At 50.9% G+C, this 17,359-nt stretch overlaps 1 protein-coding gene across 3 annotated transcripts; it reads left to right on the top strand.

Moving 5' to 3' along the window:
• The first annotated feature begins 3,263 nt into the window (after positions 1-3,263).
• On the top strand, positions 3,264-17,359 carry CUNH19orf12 (chromosome unknown C19orf12 homolog). 3 transcript variants are annotated; one of them, XM_037516341.2, is made up of 3 exons: positions 3,264-3,283; positions 8,667-8,836; positions 12,264-17,359. In XM_037516341.2, the coding sequence occupies exons 2-3, from the start codon at positions 8,677-8,679 to the stop codon at positions 12,527-12,529; spliced, it is 426 nt and encodes a 141-aa protein (XP_037372238.1). In that variant the 5' UTR covers positions 3,264-3,283; positions 8,667-8,676; the 3' UTR covers positions 12,530-17,359. The 3 variants fall into 3 exon arrangements, with proteins under 3 accessions (XP_037372238.1, XP_037372240.1, XP_037372239.1); XM_037516343.2 differs by lacking the exon at positions 3,264-3,283 and adding an exon at positions 3,681-3,739; XM_037516342.2 differs by lacking the exons at positions 3,264-3,283; positions 8,667-8,836 and adding an exon at positions 3,715-3,739.

The following is a 17,359-nucleotide window of genomic DNA, read 5'->3' as shown; positions in this document are numbered from 1 at the left end:
CAGACTTTTATTGGGCTTTACCAGGTACATGGCAGGCAGGGGTGCCGGGGGGCCGGGAGGCTGGCAGGCTCCCAGCCCCCAGCGAGTCTTTACTCTGTCTGGGCTCTCAGGCATTCTCTCGTGGCCTTTGCTTCTCTGTTCCTTTCACTCTCTTTTGCTCTGCTGGTGTCCCCATGACGCTGCCCTTATAAGCCCGGTCTTAGCTCAGGTGTACCCACCTATGTTTGCCCACACCCTACTCCAGGTGCCTGCCATCAGGCATGCATTCAGGACCGCAGGGATTCATCATCAATTCTAATGGCGGGAGGGCAGAAAAGCCCGATACTTTACTTAGCCTACACTGGTGCAGGCCTCTGAAGGATGTGAATAGGCTTCCAGCAGCCAACCTCAGAGAGGAAAAGTTTGGAGACTTTGCAAGTAGCCGAGTGACTGAAATTGTTCCCGGTTTTGCTGCTGTTAAGCCTAGGAGGGAAAGCAAAGACCTGGAGCAGGCACCCACGTGAGCTGTGTGAGTGTGGCCGTTTGTCAGGTCGTTCAACTGCTGCAGCTGCTGTTTTGAGTGTTGCTTGTCTGGGGAGCATCTCCTGTTGTGTTTTCCACTGTCTTCGTGAGTTGGAACCTGGCCTGTAGTCTGGCCGTCACATGCTCCGGGTCCATAGTGGTGGGAAGGTGTCATCTTGGGAGAGTGGCCTATTATTTGGTAGAGGAGCTCTGTGTGCTTAGTGGTGGGAAGATGCCATCTTAGATGCTTTTTGTTTAGGACTTGAAAACACTGGACACTGCTTGGGGTGAGGTAAAAGGCCATTTTTGGCCTCAGTGACTTTTTGTTTTTCCCTGGTTTATTAAATAAACCCCATGATTGTTGTTCTCTGAACCTGAGAAGTCTTGCAATTGTGCATGCGGTCAGACAGTGATCGATAAACTATTTGGGCAGTGTCCTTGGCCAGTTTTAGTGCCCCTTGCTGCCCTCTACCAACCCCACCATGCACTTTCTCCCTGGGATCCACCTTGCAGGCGGCCCAGCTGCCATTATAAGCTTGTGTGACTGTGTGCTACATGTATGGGCTTCAGTGTATGCAATCATTTTATGACTTCATTCATAACAGAATGAAGGTCCTAGGTTGCTGATGGGTTGGAGATTTGCATGACTTCTGGAAGCTCACACGTCTAGGGGGCATGGACCTTGAAGTTTCTCTCCCTTCCAGCATCTTTAACTCCTGGATGTGTTTGGCCATCGCAGGGCAAGGAGTCAGCAGACCCGGCTCTTCAACATGCCGCCAGAGGGAGCTGTCCACAGAGAAACTGGAGAATCCCAGACCTAAGCCTAGAGATAGGCCCAAACCTACTTGGACTATTCTTAGCCTCAGTTATCTATTATTCTTGAAAGTCAGCGAAACTCAAGCAAAATTCCCTATTCAGGAAAGGGATGGGGTTACTTCACTGCCACCTGTCCAACCCTGGAAAATGCTTTGGGCCCTCTCTTACACTGGGAAGACAAGGGGAACAGTAACAAAATGAAGCTGATTAAAGGTACAAAGTTTCAGTTCTATAAGATAAGTAAGTTCTGGAGCTGTACTACAGGGACAGTAGAACCTACAGCTCACAATACTGTAGTACATACTAAAGCCTGCTAGAGGGAGCTGTTAAGGGTGTGTGTGTGTGTGTGTGTGTGTGTGTGTGTGTGTGTGTGTGAAAGTCTCAGCACTATCAAGCTATCACCAGGCACTGATTCCCCAGCTAGAGGGAGCTGTTAAGGGTGTGTGTGTGTGTGTGTGTGTGTGTGTGTGTGTGTGTGAAAGTCTCAGCACTATCAAGCTATCACCAGGCACTGATTCCCCAGCCAGGGAGCTGACCCACATGGCTTGGCAGACCTCTCCTGTCTCACCCACTGCTCCCCTCAGTAGTGTATTTCAGTAGATCCACCTGTTTTGCTCCCCAGTCTGTCTCTGGTGAATCCTCTCACCCCCTGCACCTCTGGCCTACACCCCAGTTCTTGCATGCATATATAAAAATAAATCTTAAAAAAGAAAACTAATAATGATAATAATGAAGGGCATGGGAGGAAACTTCAGAGGTGATGGATATATTTATGGCTTTGATGGTGTATATTTTATTTTAAAGAAGATTTGTTTATTTATGCATACAAGAGCTGGGGTGTAGGCCAGAGGAGCTGGGGGGCAGGGGTGAGAGGATTCACCAGAGACAGAGTGGGGACAGAACAGGCAGATCTACTGAAATACACTGCTGAGGGGAGCAGCAAGGGAGATAGGAGAGGTCTGCTGCACCATATGGGTCACCTCCCAGGCAGGCCCAGAAATCCAACTCGTGCTGCAGTGGCTCGTGATAGCTTGATAGCGTTGACTTTAATCCCTGTCGGCCCCTCAGGTGTATACTTATTTCCAAACTCAACAAGTTATATACACTAAACATGTATAGCTTTGTGTATGACAGTCATACCCTCAAGTGGAATATATATACATATATACACATACATACATATATATATTATATATGTATTCTTCTTTTCAATTTACTTTCCATTCAGAGAGCGAGGGAGAGAAAAATAACAAAAAGATTGGCAGGGTGACAGGGGCCCACTGTGCATTTACTGCACCTGGTGACCCTGGCAGAGCAAGTGGACCAGGGTTGGAATCTGAGCTCTGACAATTCCTGCCTGTGTGGCCTCAGGACCAATCTCTGGCCTGGCCCACCTCTCTGTAACCCGGCAACGACAACCACGCCCCCCCACTGCGGGACTGCTGTTGGACTAAGGAGAGTCCAGGAAAGTCCCCAGAAGCCTTTTTCAGACTTGAGACGGTATAATTGTGGTCCCAGCCACCTTCCCTTTGGTGGTGATGGGATTTGGAGTTCCCAGTGTCTTTGGCTTTGACCTGGGGTGGGGGTGGAGTCCACAAAGCCTGTATGGAATTAGCTTTGGGACATCCCTTTCTTGGCATGGGGTGCTGCACAAGGCCAAGGCCATCTCCCGATGCCCCACTACAGTACTCCCTGGCCCTTGGGCTTTCCCCCCGACCCCCACATACGCACCCCTCATGTCCTAGGCACCCTCTCAAGAGGTTCCCCAACCTCAGCTTTGCCCTGGAGGCTGGACTTGCCCCTCCCCTTGGAACCCCAAGAGAAAAGCCACCTCCTCATCTTTCCAGACTCCAGACCCAGAGGCCCCAAGGGCCAGCACAGTGGGGGCGGGGTTTGGGGGAGGGGAGGAAAAGAAAAGGGGGTGTCCCAGGAGTCGGGAAGGCGCAAGGGAACTCCCATCTAAAAGGTGTGTGTGGGGCGAGGGGTGGAAGAGCCGGTGGGGCGGGCAGCAGCACAGCCTTGGGGCCGCAGGGGCCCCGAGGCAGACGCCCCTCGCCACCCCGGGCGCGCTCCTCCCGCGGCGCCCTCCAGGCGCTCCGGGGCCTGGGCCGGCGCGGAGCGGGACGCGGCGGCGGCGACCCGGAAGGCCCCGCGCGCGGGCGGAAGGCGGCAGGGCGGGGCGTGCGCGCGGCCGCGCCCGGGGCCTGTGCGACCCTCCGCGGGGCGGGCGGGGCCTGCGCCACCCCGAGCCCGGCTGGCGCGGGAGCCGGGACGCGGCCCGGGCCGGCCTCTGCCGGGAGCGGGCGCCGAGAGCCGCAGCGCCGAGCCTCCTCTCCGCGCGCGGCCTTTGACCCGACGCCGCGCGGCCGCTGCCCGCTGGCGCGTCCCCCAGGTGCAGGCCCGGCGCGACCGCTGCCCCCAGGTGAAGGCCCGGCGCGAGGGAGGGGCGGCGGGGCGCGATCTCGGGGCCGGCGGGGCCTGCCTGACCTTCCTGCCGCTGCGCTGGACGCTGAGTGCATTCATTTTCCTTACGGAGAAACTGAGGCACGGAGACCCAAAGTCACACCAGAAGTCAGCAGAAGCGGGAGAGAGTGGGGTTAGAATCCAGGCAGTTGAATTTCGGGGCGTCGCTCCCAGCGGGGCGCTGTCTCTGGGACGGGGTGTGGTGCGGGACCTCCCTGGTGTGTGCCCGAGGCGGGTATTAGCAGGCCAGGTGGAATTTGAGCTGGAGACCCGCTCAGCTTGCCCCCCACTTGACCTCTGGGAAGGGCCTAGGTCTCAGTTTAGACTTGATCAGGACGGGTGTTTAGGACTTAGGAGGGAAGGTTCCTTTTGGTGAAACTAGCAGCTTCTTTAGCCAAAAAAAAAAAAAGAAAAAGAAAATGAAAGAAACAAGGATACTTTGAGAGGCTGTGAAGTCCCCTGGTTATTAACGGGCCAGTTAGGTAGGTGAGGTGCACCCCTGGGGGACTGTGGCCTGGGTGGCTACAAGAAGGTTGATCTGTTGTGGCTCCTTCTTCTGATCTTTGGAGAGAAATCAGGAATTTGAGGTGTCCATGAAATCTCCAGATTTTTAGATACTGGTAATGGATTCATTAAAAAACTGAGCTAATCAATGTTTGCTGGTAATAGATCCCTGCTGCCTTTGCCCTGGGGCCTGGAGAGGTGGGAAGACAAAGGTTGATGGGTCAGCTTCACAGGGCAGGTTTGCAACTTGCACCAGAGAAGTAGGAAGTGATACTGGAATTGTCAGGCCTAGTCTCTCAGCCAGGAACGGATCTCAGGCTGCAGGGGCAGCGCTGAGTCCCAGCCACTAGACCCCCACGGGTTGGTGTCTCACGAAGCTGCAGCAGGAACTTCCCAGATGCTCAGACAAGCAAGCGAGAAGAGGCAGGTTTGTTTATAAAATGAAAAAGTTTATTGAGGAGAAAAGGAACAGAAATAAAGTGGGACTCCCAGGCCAGGGAACCAGGCCTGGGAGGGGCAAGGAAGCCAAAGTGGAGTCGTGTCTCAGGGAATATATACCTTCTTTCCCTGATTATTCTAAAGCTCCACCAGTCTCTTTGTGATTGGTCAGTTCTCGGCTGTCTCACTTAATTTGCTACTGCGTGGGGGATCTTCACATTCCTTATCTAACAGGTTTGTCTTTCCCCATTTGTTACATCTTTATCTTTATGGCCTAGTCTTCCGGGAGAGCATCTCCATACCTTATCTTTATCACCTGAAGAAAACCAGGACCATTCTGGATATTGTCCGTGGTTCTAGAATGTTTGTTTTTCCCATTTTGTTAACAATGGTCCTGGGATGTTTGTTTTTCCCAGTGGAATTGGTTATATTCCCTTGGTTGTCCTTATCTCTGAAGCCTCCCTAAATTCTTCAGAGGTCCCCTCCTGCACTGTCCCTAAAACTGCCTAATAACCCTAGCTTGCCTTGTGTCTCAGAAGTATGAGGTATGAGGCTCCAGGTGAGTGAGGATACTGACTCTCAAGAAGTCCCTCTTTTCTAATTTTTTTTTTAGAGAACAGGGTGCGTGGAAGTCTGTGTGAGCTCTGAAGTCTTCCTCTTCCTCCTCTCTCATTATCTGGTCCATTTCAGAAAGCCTGGCTGTTGTCCCAGGGATGAACTTAACTCCCTTTCCCCCAGAACATTGCTGCAATGCAGACCAGCCTGGGCACTTGCAAGAAACCAGGGCTTCAGTTGACATTTGCCTTCCCTGTAGCAGGCAGATGGGTTTCCTGTGACCAGAGCCTGTTTTGACTCTAAAATAGGTGTGAATTGAGTGCGGAGGGAAGCCACACTCCCACCCTTCTGAGGTCTGTCCATGCTCCCTGCGGCCTCCCCACTCATCTGCTCCCTTGCAGCTTACAGACAAAAGGCAGCCTTGGAGTGGGTGAAAGGGACCAACATTGGCTTCCTTCTCAGTCTGGCAGGCAAGCCTGGAGTTGGGAGGTGAGCTTTTAGTAAGAGCTCAGAAGATGGGGTTATAAGCCTTTCTTTTACAACAAGAATCTATTGATGCTCTAACTTCTAAAATGATTCTTGCGAGGAAATTAAAGCTGCTTTCCCCTGGATGGAGGCATTCACACTGCCGCCCCCACCCGTGGCGTAGTGCTATCGAACCCAGTTGGAGCTGAGCTGCTTCCTCCCCCTGCCCTCCTACACACGGGGACACCTGCTGGCCCTCCAGTTCTGCAGAGCCCTGGGCGTGTGCCTTGTGTTGGCCTGGCTGGGCTAAGTGGAGGTTGGAAGTAGCATTTACACAATGACGCCTCATTAGCCCCTGTGGGTTTTGACTTAAAAGTCATTCAGAGCAGGTCAGAAGCTGGGTTTCTTTCTTTTTCTTTTTTTTTTTTTTTTTGATAGACTATAGAGGATGAAGTGGGTATGTATCTGTTTCCTGCCTCTTTTCCATGTATTTTCTTGCTGTGCAGGAACTGTTGTGATCTCAACATCCGTAGTTCCATAGAAAACCTGTGTGAGGAGTGGTGTCTGGGCTTGAAGGCAGCCTAGCAGACCGAGCACGGCGGGGCTTGGTTGAGCTTCCTCTCCCTTTTGTCAGTGTCACTGACAGATAAAGAGCTGGCTATAAATCAGAGCTAAGCTAGAAGGTGATTAGATAATTTACAGGAGGATTTTTAGGTTTTGGAAAGGTTTCACTACGAAATTAATCCCTGTGGTGGTCTTAGTATGTATTTGAAGTAAAATTCATTTTGTTTGCCTGCATAGCTTCACGGGACCGTGGCTACTAGGTAAATCAGGGTATGCTGTCCACATCTCCATTTCTGAGTGGCTTCTGTCGAGTACAGTTCTTTTGCTGTTACCATGCTATTTTATTATGTGACAAGCTTGACCTCTCAAAGAGTGGAAGGGGGCTTTGCTGGGGAGGGTAGGGAGTCATGTTTTGTGTCTGTAATGGATGCCACTGGTGAGCAGAGGGGCCTGGAACTCAGGGCAGGTCTTAGCTCCTAGGAGCTAGGGAAGGGGGGGCCCTGACTCTCCTGTTGGACCTTGGTCAACCCTGCAGGGCCTGTTTCTGCACTTCCTGTCACACCCTCTTGCTAACCCCCACACATCTGGGGGATGCCTGTTTGCAATTTCTGAACTTGAGGACTGAGTAACGGCATCTGAAGTCCTGGGTCGTGCTCTCCAGCTGCCCAAAGTGAGGTCACAGGACCAGTTTGGGTGCTTGTTGGAAAGGCAGCCTGTCCCCCATCCAGACTAGCCAGTGATTCCTGTGTGCCTGGGACAATCTCTGATCTCAGGAATAAATAAGGGGGTATAAAAGGGGGAACCCTCAGGGGGTGGAGCACAGGCATCTGTGGGACTCTAGAGAAGTTCTGAATACCTGAGTGTGGTGAGATCAGAGATCTGCAGATTTTCTAGGTGTTCAAGCTTCTTTCCCAGAATTGGGAGGATAATTTTACAGCAGAGACCTGTTCTGTATTATCTTTGGGCCATAAAAGGTTCCTGTAACCAAAGACAGGGAGCAATGGTTTTGCTCTAAACTTCTGCCCCGTCAGGTTCCTTTAGTGACTGCAAGTGTCAGCCATGAGCGAAAGGGGAGTGTTGGTGAGAAAGGAAAATTCCCAGGGAGCCTGGAGCCACTGACTGGAAGGAGAAGCACCAGCTTGAGGCCACTTTTTTTTTTTTTTAAAGATTTATTTATTTATTTATACAAGCACTGGGTACAGTCAGAAATGCAGGAGATTGAGAGAATTCACCAGAGCCAGAGCAGGGAACAGAACAGGCAGACTGACGAAATACACTGATGAGGGGAACAGCGGGTACAGCAGGAGAGGTCTGCGTGCCATGTGGGACCCTCGTGGTGGCCTGGGATCGAACCAGTGCCGCAGAGACTGCGGGCAGCTTCACAGCCCAGCGCTCAACCGCTGTACCACCAGGGGAGGCCCTTGAGGCCACTTTGACCTTACTCCCAGCCCTCCTGGGGCTGGTCCGTGTTGGGGCTCCATCCCCATGACCCCAGGCAGAGGCTACAGGATCCTGGCCCCTGCATTTTCCTGTTAGTGTGACTCACAGTTTCCTGATCCCAGAGAATTGTTCTAAAAGTCATTATTCTGAAGGTTCACCCATTCATCTGTGTCTGTCCACACATATGCAACCCCCCTGGAATTCTTTGATTTCTTAATTCTTTGATTTCATATAGATTGTTTCTATATGAAACAATCATAATAAGTGATTTTACTGCCTTTACTTCCCATGTGCAGAACTGGATTGGCTTCAGTAGTATTTATTAGCAACAAGTTCATCCACAGCCATCCTGCCTGGGTCTGCAATGTTTGGCCAGCGCACCCATTCTGTGCACACCTTACAGGTGTCCAGCCTGTCAGTGGTTTATCCCCACCTGACACTGCTCAGGTCACGCAAGGCCAGTGTGGTTGCAGTGCCCTGTCCACCCCCCTCCTCTGACCTGGCATGAGCTTGGATACCCTGTCCTACAGAGGGGGACATGAGACAGGGAATTGGGGAATTTCCACCCTCATGCCTGAGCCGTTGCAAGGTTGCTGATACGGGGGAGGTCAGGCTGGCCTCCCTTGTCATGAACTGGTGGGGCCTGTGGCCAGGCAGCTGCTTTATCTGCCATAAATCAAGTTCATCAGAAGGCAAAGGAGACCTTTCACCCACTCACTCTTCTGGCTCTGTCTGGCGCTGCCTTGCTTTCTCTGTGGCAACGAACTTGTGGCATCAGTGGATGCTGTCTGTGGTGGAGATGGAGCTAATGTTCTCCACCCAAAATGGGAGCCCTTCTTCAAAACTCCAGGGCGAGTACTATTCGGGTGGAAATGCCCTTACACTCGTTAAAACTCCCCCTCTGAAATCCTTACCTTGAGGCCTGCCAAGATGCCCATCGTGGTGGAGGACATCATGAAGCTGCTATGCTCTGTGTCCGAGAAGAGGAAGATGCGGGCGGCCGTCAAGCACTCGGGCAGGGGCGCCCTGGTCACAGGGGCTGTGGCCTTCGTCGGTGGCTTGGTTGGTGGCCCCCCGGGACTTGCCGTGGGTAAGTGCAGATGCCTAGCTAGGGCAGCAACCTCAGCGGTGTCTTGAGAGGCCTTAGTGGCGCCCCATGCCCTTTGTGAGGAGATGGTGGAGTTGTGATTGCTTCTGTGAGATGAGCTTGGACATAATTTGTCCTAGTAAAAATACAACCTTGTGCGACGTCCCTTCAGTGTAGGGCGTCCGTGTCATGAAGACCTGGAGGTGCCTTTCCCCAGGCCTTAGAGTCTGAAGATACCAGGGCCCTGGGTCCTTTGGATGACCTCCCTCCCCATCATCATTACACCCCACTTCAGAAGTGGGGTCGGGGGGAAGCTGGGGTTGCCGAGCCCCTGCTGGGAGCAGATGCGGTCTGCAGTTGCACCTGAGCCTGCCCATTCTGAAAGCAAAGTTCCCAGTGCAGAAAAGGCCACGGACTCACTCCCAAGTGCTCACCCCTGCCTCATTGTTTCCCTGCCTGCATCTACTTGGGGACCAATTTCTGGCAATGAATGAAAGTTTGGCACATTTCCCCATTGGTCTTGGGCCCTAGGAAGAAGTTGCTTCTTTTGAATTAGGAGCAGGAAGAATGCCTGTGTTGGGGCCCTGGAAGCTCTGCTGGTTCAGGGCTGTGGCCTGACCCCTGGGCAGAGTCAGAGAGCTGGGTGCCAGTTAGGCAAACAGGAGGAGGAGCCAGATAAGGCGTCCCTTGAGGTGGATTGTGGACACAGAGCCTCTGCCAAAGGCGTGGCTTGCCACATGGGTGCAGGGCTATTCCCCGAATGCCTCCCCGGTTTCTTAGTTCTGACACTGTGCTGTGGCTATAGTGGATGTTAAGGACGGGGCACTGAATTAGGGTGAGGAGTAGATGGGAATTCTTTGTACTCTTCGCAGTTTCACTGTAAAGCTAATATTATTCCCAAATAAAAGGTTTATCAGGAAGCACGCCGCCCTTGGGAGAACCATCTGTGGGCTGGGCAAGGCAGCTGTCCTGGGAGCCGGGCAGGCAGCTTGCGTTCTGGCGAGATCCTTTCTATGTGGCCCGAGTCTCTATGTGTCAGAAGCTGCAGTGATGACCACTCTGCTGAGGCCACTACCTGGCCCTGCGTGCTGGCCCGGCTTCTGCTCTGCTCTTCCCTTAGGTACCTGGATGGACATTCAAAGACGTTTCATCAAACCCAGGCCACACTGGGGAGAAGACTCAGTATGTGGGTGGCCTCAGACTTTCCCTTTCTACATTTCCCTTTCCAAACTGTGAATTAGTGAGTCCTGACCTCATCCTCTCGCCATCTGGGAGGTCGGCAAGGAGGAAGGAGACAGGACCACGTCTTTAGCTGCTTCTTCAGTGACCTTCCACACCTTTGTCCCGCCCCAGCTTGTGTGCTCGGGAGGACTGGCCGGGATCATTTATCATGTAGCTGTGCCCAAACGCCATTTTGGAAGGACATATTTTATTCAGATTGAGTAAAAACTGTAGTGAGCAGGATGTCTGCAACGAGAACCTGGGAGATTTGCAACTTGCAGCCCTGGTCATGGGTGAAAGCATCATTCTACCCAGAAAACAAAGGAATTTTCTCTTCTCCAAAGACTTAGTAATTTGCTGGTCGATATTCCTGGTGACTTTGTGCATTAAGTGCTGCTCTAAATCAAATATTGATGTTCTCATAAAGGTTTAGTGCAGATGAGTGCAACTCTTGACGGCGTGCTAAGCGTTTCACTGGTGTCATGGGGAAAAGTTCAGTAAAACTTGTAAATTACTAGCTTTCCCTCCCAGAATGTTCCTTTCTTTCAGAGCAGAGGGGAAGCCTGTCCGGGTCAGGGCTCAGCCTCCAGGGCCTGAGGCTCAGAGGAGAATCAGGCTTCCTGGGGTGTTGGGGCCTTGGGGGAGGATACCTTCCTCTGCTCACCGATGGGGTCCAGTCTGCAGACACTTCTCCCATGGGCTGCATTCTTCCAGATAAACCTTTTATTTGGGAATAATATTAGTTTTACAGTGAAACTGGAAAGAGAGTACAAAGAATTCCCATCTACCCCTCACCCCGATTCAGTGCCCCATCCTTAACATCTATGGCCACAGCACAGTTGTCAGGACTAAGAAACCAAGTCTGATAGGTCACTACTAACAATTCTTCAGACTTAACTTGGAGTCACCAGTTTTTGCAGCAGTGATCTTTCTCTGTCCAGGAGTCAGCTCGAGATACTACATTTAATCTGTGTGTCTCCCTAGCCTCCCCTGGTCTGTAACAGTTTATTGGACCTTCCGTGTTTTTCACAACCTTGATGGGTTTGAGGGCACTGGGTAGGTGTTTTGTAGAATGCCTCTCAGTTGGCTTTCCCTGATGCCTTTCTCGTGACAAGATGGGCTTACAGCTCTTTGGAGTGAGCACCAAGAGGGGAGCACCCTGTGCAGACTCCATCTCAGGGCACATGGCACCCGCTCCCCTCCCTGATGATGTTCCCTGGCCTTGTGGGCCAACTGTCTCCACCGTGAAAGTTATTGCCTCCCCTTCTGTTCTCTGATCTCTCCAAGAGAACTCTAAGCCCAGCTTGGCTGCTGCTTCTGAATCTCTGATCACACTTTTTAAAATCATGGAAACTTTTAAAAATATAAATCTGATATTCATGTGCTAGCAGCTGGCTGGCAAGGGATAGCCACTGCCCTTTGAGACAGGGACTCTGCTCTCTGGGCACCCCAAGTTCACTCCCTCACTGCACTCCTGTTTGTTCCTGCCTGGTCTCTGCAGGCACTTGAGTTTGGGCCCCTCAGCAGACATGCCTGGCCTTGTATGATGGGAGCCTGTGGACCCAAGGTCTTCAGATCCCAAAGTCAGATGGCCTAACTTTGTCCACAGATTGACATGTAAAAATGTGCCCTTCTTTTAGTGCAGCAGAAAGAAAAATAGTTGAGAACGTTAAATGTGTTATTTATCATTTGTTAGTGAAAGACATTGCTTCAGGAGAAGAGCCTGTCTGTCCCCAGAGGCCTTTGAGCACATGATTTCTCTGGAAATTTCCAAAATTCAAGGGCAAAGACCATCTGGTCACTTGATAGAGGAAACTCAGCCTCACTATGGAAATGATTTTCTTTGAAAATGCATTTGCTTCTCAGTCCTCTCTGCTGTGAGGAGAGAGATTTATAGGCGCATGGAGGCCTTGAGCCCATGAAGGGGGTTTTAGTTAGTCCAGCTGCCAGTTGGGAGATGCTCTGGGTCATTCCTGTGAGTGTGGAGCTCAGAGGAGGGCCTGTTTGGGTGTCAATTGTCTGGGCCAACTGGAGTGAAGACTGCATAACCCTTGCTCTCTGTGCTATCTGGAGAGCAGGCAGAAGCTGAGCCTGTTCTGGCCACTCACCACATGCCCACTAGCCATGACAGGGAACATGCTCTCAGCGAGAACCCCAGGCCATGGTTTGCAACTCAGGCCCGGCTAATTGAACCTTCCTTGTTTTCTAGGGGGGGCTGTTGGGGGTCTTTTAGGGGCCTGGATGACGAGTGGACAGTTCAAGCCAATTCCTCAGATCATAATGGAGCTGCCGCCCTCTGAGCAGCAGAAGCTGGTTAACGAGGCCACGGCAATCGTCAGGCACCTGGACTGGACAGACGCCGTGCAGCTGACCACGCTGGTCATGAGTAGTGAGATGCTGCAGCAGCAGCTGCTGGCCATGCTGGCGAGCTACGTCACCAAGGAGCTGCGGGCGGAAGTTCAGTACGATGACTAGGCCGCTCCTGCTGGACGACCCTCCCAACTCACAGGAAGGTGAATGGGCAGCTGGTGCCACCAGGGTATGAACTTAAACTTGAATATCATCTGCTAAAGAGGCGATTGCTGTGCTGGATCATGTTTGGAAATTATTCATGAAGACGCAGTTGCTGGTTGTGTGTACTGATGTGAACCAGAAGCCTGTGACTGGCGCTATGGAGAGCAGCCACTGGCTGCCACAGACATTGGTGGGTTTCCAAGCCACTCCGGCTCCAACAGGAGTGTGGAGGAAGGTCACGGACTTCTCACCTTTTGAGGGTGACTATCCCAAGCATCTGTTGATCAACTGGTCCCAGGTTCCCTGGGATCTCAGGACATGGGAGCCAGCTGATCCTGGAATCACCTTTACATCGTGACTACACCCCTTTCTCACCCTGAGACTTCTGAGTGGCCTCCTGGGGGGACCATCCTGTGTGCTGGCCCCTTGTCCCACCAGCTGCATACCTGAGCTGGTTCCCCCCAGGGGTTTACTCTCCCCACGTGAAGCTATGCTGTTTAAATCAAAAACTTTCAGTAAAAAATGTTTGCTCTTTTTGAAGTTACGATCATACGCTATCTCTAAGCAATGTTTACAGCTAAAGTTCCCTCTTGTGCTTCCAGAACAACAACTTGAGTAAGTGTCAGCAAATTGCAATAAAGTTTCTGGACCGGCCTTTCCCGTGGGTTTTGTGTGAAGCTTCTCTGGCCTGCAGAGTCCTGCACACGCCTCTGGGGGCAGGTTCTGGGGCAGAGGCTTAATGATGCCAGTGGAAGAGAGACCCGATGCCAGTGCCTGAGACTGGCCTGTGCTGCCGGTGCCCTGGGCACTCTCCCTGCCTCAGCAGTGTGGGAACTTGGGGCTCTCTCTGGGGCTCCTACCAGTATGGCCCCTGGGGTGCTCAGAGGGAGGCTTTCCTGCCTAGGAGAGTACTGTTCTGACTCTTCTCTGTGTGTCAAGAAAGCTTTGGGCTGAGCAATCCCCCTGCCCACCTGTGGCTATGCAGGTCCTTCTTTTTACCAACTCTCCACTGCAGAGCAGCAGCCTCCTGCCTGCCTGTCCCATGCCGGGGCTTCTCTTCACTGACCTCCCTCAGCAGAGGCAGCTCTCCTCAAGGCCGCCCGCCTGCGACCATGCAGGCCTCTCTCAGCAAACCTGTCCCTTTCGGGGCAGCTCTTCCTGCCCGCTTGTGTCTCTGCAAGTGTCTTTTACTCTTTTGTCCCTTTCCCTAATAAACCTGCTCTTTAAATATATAAAGAAAGCTTGGGCTGGATTCAACCCTGGATGGCCTCAGGATGGAGCCATGTCTCTTCAGCTGGTCGCAGATGGCACTGGGCACCGTGGCAGTTGGGCCATTTATGTGCTGCTTGAGTTGATGGCACCAGGCGTGGGATGGACAGTCTGAGTCTGGCCCTCCTTGTTGAACTAAGATCCATGATCAGGATGTGCCTTCCCCCATTTTAAAAATAGCTTTAGTGGGGTCTAGACTTGCTCTCTTTTTAGCTTAAAGGTAAAGAAACATTTATTTGTGGATGGCATTAAGATGAAGCCAGAATAAAGATTTTGGTTTAGTGCTTCAAGGGGATGCTTTTTTCATGTTGAACAATGCCGAATTCTAAAGTTCCTATAATGGATCCTGGGAAAATCAGGGATGTAACAGCTCCCTTTGTTAGATCACCGGCCCCTCCCTGTCATTCCTGTGGGCTGAGTCCCACTCTGCTGGCCCCAGGGGACTCAGGGGGCCCTAGCCCGGTCCTGCGCCAGTGTCCACCGAAGCCCTGCCCTACCCCTGAGAAAATACGCCAAGAGGAGACTCCTGACTGGGTTCGTGGGGGTGGAGCATGTTGTCAGTGACACTGGCGCTGCTGGCCAGGGCTGGGCGACTTGCAGAGGGCAGGGCTGACCTGAGGCCTGTCGTCTCCAGCTGCTGAAATCTCTTCCGTGCTTCCCCCTCACTCCTCTCGCTGCTATGCTTTAGTGTTTGTGTTTCTGTATCTTCCTTGTGAAAATCTTCATTTATGTATTTTGAGAATGTAATACCAGGCTGGTATAAAACTTAGGCGACACCAGAGGCATTAGGGGATCCTATGCTGACCTCGCCGCCCCCTCCTTACATACAGCCCCTCTCCCCGATGCCTTGTGTTCTCCTTTAACTCTGTGCCTTTAAATATCCTTGAAAATGATCCATTTCCTTTTATTTGCTGAAAATCTAGACAAATCTAGAAAGGTATAATGAAAAACACTGCAAATCTCACCACCCAGAAAACCATGTCAACAACGTGGGTATGTTTCCTGCCATCCTTGTAATGACACGTATGTGTGTTTTAATGCACTTGCTTTCTAACTGTTTAGATGTCTTTGAACACTTACACTTAACGCTAAATATTTGTGATGTCGTTATAAACATGTGTGATGGCTGCATAATATTCTGCAACACTTGATATTTCCTATTACAATGTTGCACTGAATATTTTTGTGTTAATATTCCATTCATATTAGACTCCTCAAAGGAAAATTCCCGGATTAAAAATTATGCGGTTTTTTTTAAGCTGTTGTTATATTTAGTCAAAGTTCTTTCCAGAGTGGAAGTATCATTAATTTGCTCTCTCAGCAACAGGGCTTGGGATGCCATTTCATTGCATCCTCACCAAGAAATAGGGTGATGGGCTGTTCCTAGTGTCCTGGTTGGATTTGTTTTTTGTGGTTTTGAGTGGGTGACCGAGTGGGGGTTACTTGGTGGCTACCTGCCCACACAATGCTGAGAGACCCTGGCCCAGGCCAGCAGAGGGTGAGAGGCCCAGGCCTGAATAGGGGGCTTTCAGCCAGCCAGCCCCCCCTGCAGCTGACTGGGCCATGGCAGCACCCAGGAAAAAGTGCCAAAGGGGTGAGGGGCAATTGAGGAGGAAACCTCGGTGGGGGGAATCCAGTAATTATAAAAAGAAACCATCTGCTTTAGGCTGGTTATTAACCTGCTTTGGGTGTTGACATGGTGTGCTGAGTGAGATTTTTTTCACAGGCAGATGGTGTATTTTTAGTTAGAATGAACTTTTTAATTTTTTCTGTTTTGTGTGTGTGTGTGTGTGTTTTGAAATGTTTACCTTGGAAATAAATACGACTGGAGACTAGAGTGCCTTGCCATGCAGGAAGCTGGGGAGACTGGGGCCCTGGGTTTGGAAAGAAGCGTCCTGTCCCCATTAGTTATTGAGAGGTGCCATCTAGTGGGCAACCAGGAGCATCTGTTCTTGTCCACCACCCCTCGGAGCCTGGCTACCTTGTCTTGTGAATCAGGAGCCAGGCCCGGATGAGGTCCACGATGATGCAGTTGTAGAGGGAGAGGCCTGGGGCTTTCCTGAGGCTTTAATAAGCCACAAATAGCAAATCGGCCATGTATCCTGCAACATTTTTGCATATAAAGCAGAACGTCTCAATCCTGAACAATCAACAGATGGCATTTAAGAAATGCCAGGATCCATCAAAACTGCACAGGGAAAGGGGACTTGTGATGTGTTCTCAGCTGCTGGGAGGATGAGGATGTCTTTATTAGGTGGAGGGGGCTTCTGAGACCATTATGATAACTGGGGATCAGGAGGCAGTACCACTGCGGGGACCCCCAAGTCCTGGCAAATGGAGGGAGTTGAAAGGCGTTTTCCTATACTTTTGAGGTATGGCTATTCAGTTTTTGTGGGTTTTAAGGGAAGGACTTTACTCGTTATCATTAGCTTAAGTGCATGCAAGGAGATATCTGTGATATACCAATTAGTAAAAATAATTGCAAATGATCAAACCCAGAGCTGGTAGGACTGCGGGGAAGCAAAGGACACGGACATATACCCAGCTCTGGAGAAAATGCAGTGATGGTCTTTTGGGAGAGTGATTTAAAGAGAAAAAAATCATAGGAACCATAAAATTGTATATACTTTCCAGCCAACAAATTTCACTTCAGGGAAAACATACCAATAAAATAATTCAAATGGAAAGAAAATATTAATAGTACTGCTGTTTATAATAGCAGGAAAAAAAGGCAAGCAGTTCCAGTGTTGGACAATAGGGAAATAGTTAAACTACGTGTGTGGACAATATCTCTGAATACTAATAACCAACTGGAATAAGTAGCGAATGGGGATGGGCTTATGGAATTCAGTGGAATTGCTCCACATGCATTAGTCACCTTACAGCAACTTCATACTATGTGTTTTGGGGGAAATAAAGAGACAGATGAAATGTGATGGGTGCTTATGACCCCCTGCTCTCCTGCGTGATGGGCTTGGCTCAGAGGAAGTGGCAAAGGTGGACAGACCTCTCCACGCCGCAAAGTCATCTCACACCCAGGGGGTGCTAGTGTTTAAAAATATTAATTATCTATGTGTTCCTAAAGCTAACGAGAATCAGACCGGTCCCCAACCAGTGACTGTTCCTGCCAGCTGACTCCAGGCAGTGTCCTCGGGAGCAACGCTGAGGCTGGCCCCGCTGCGGGGTGAACCAAATCTAGACCCCGGTTGTGCAGCCCGTGTACCCATGAGAGCCTTAGCCCATGTGCACGAGTCCACGGGCTGGGACAGGAGGGCCGCCATGCCTTCTTGCTGTCCTGCAGAAATAAGACACCTCACAAATTTAGATTTTCTAATAACCACATTTAAAAAAAGAAGAAACCGGTGATATTAATTAATTAATTAATTAAAAAAATTTTTTAATAGAGGCATGTTTTATTTATTTATTTGTTTGTTTGTTTTGTTTATACAAGCACTGGGTACAGTCAGAAGCGCGGGAGGGTGAGAGAATTCACCAGAGCCAGAGCAGGGAGCAGAGCAGGCA

This window comes from Talpa occidentalis, unplaced genomic scaffold (assembly GCF_014898055.3).
Source record: "Talpa occidentalis isolate TD23 unplaced genomic scaffold, MPIMG_talOcc4v2.1 talOcc4.17, whole genome shotgun sequence".
Classification (NCBI taxonomy): domain Eukaryota; kingdom Metazoa; phylum Chordata; class Mammalia; order Eulipotyphla; family Talpidae; genus Talpa; species Talpa occidentalis.
The sequence above is the reverse complement of the archived record's forward strand: the minus strand, read 5'-3'. Positions and strand labels throughout refer to the sequence as shown.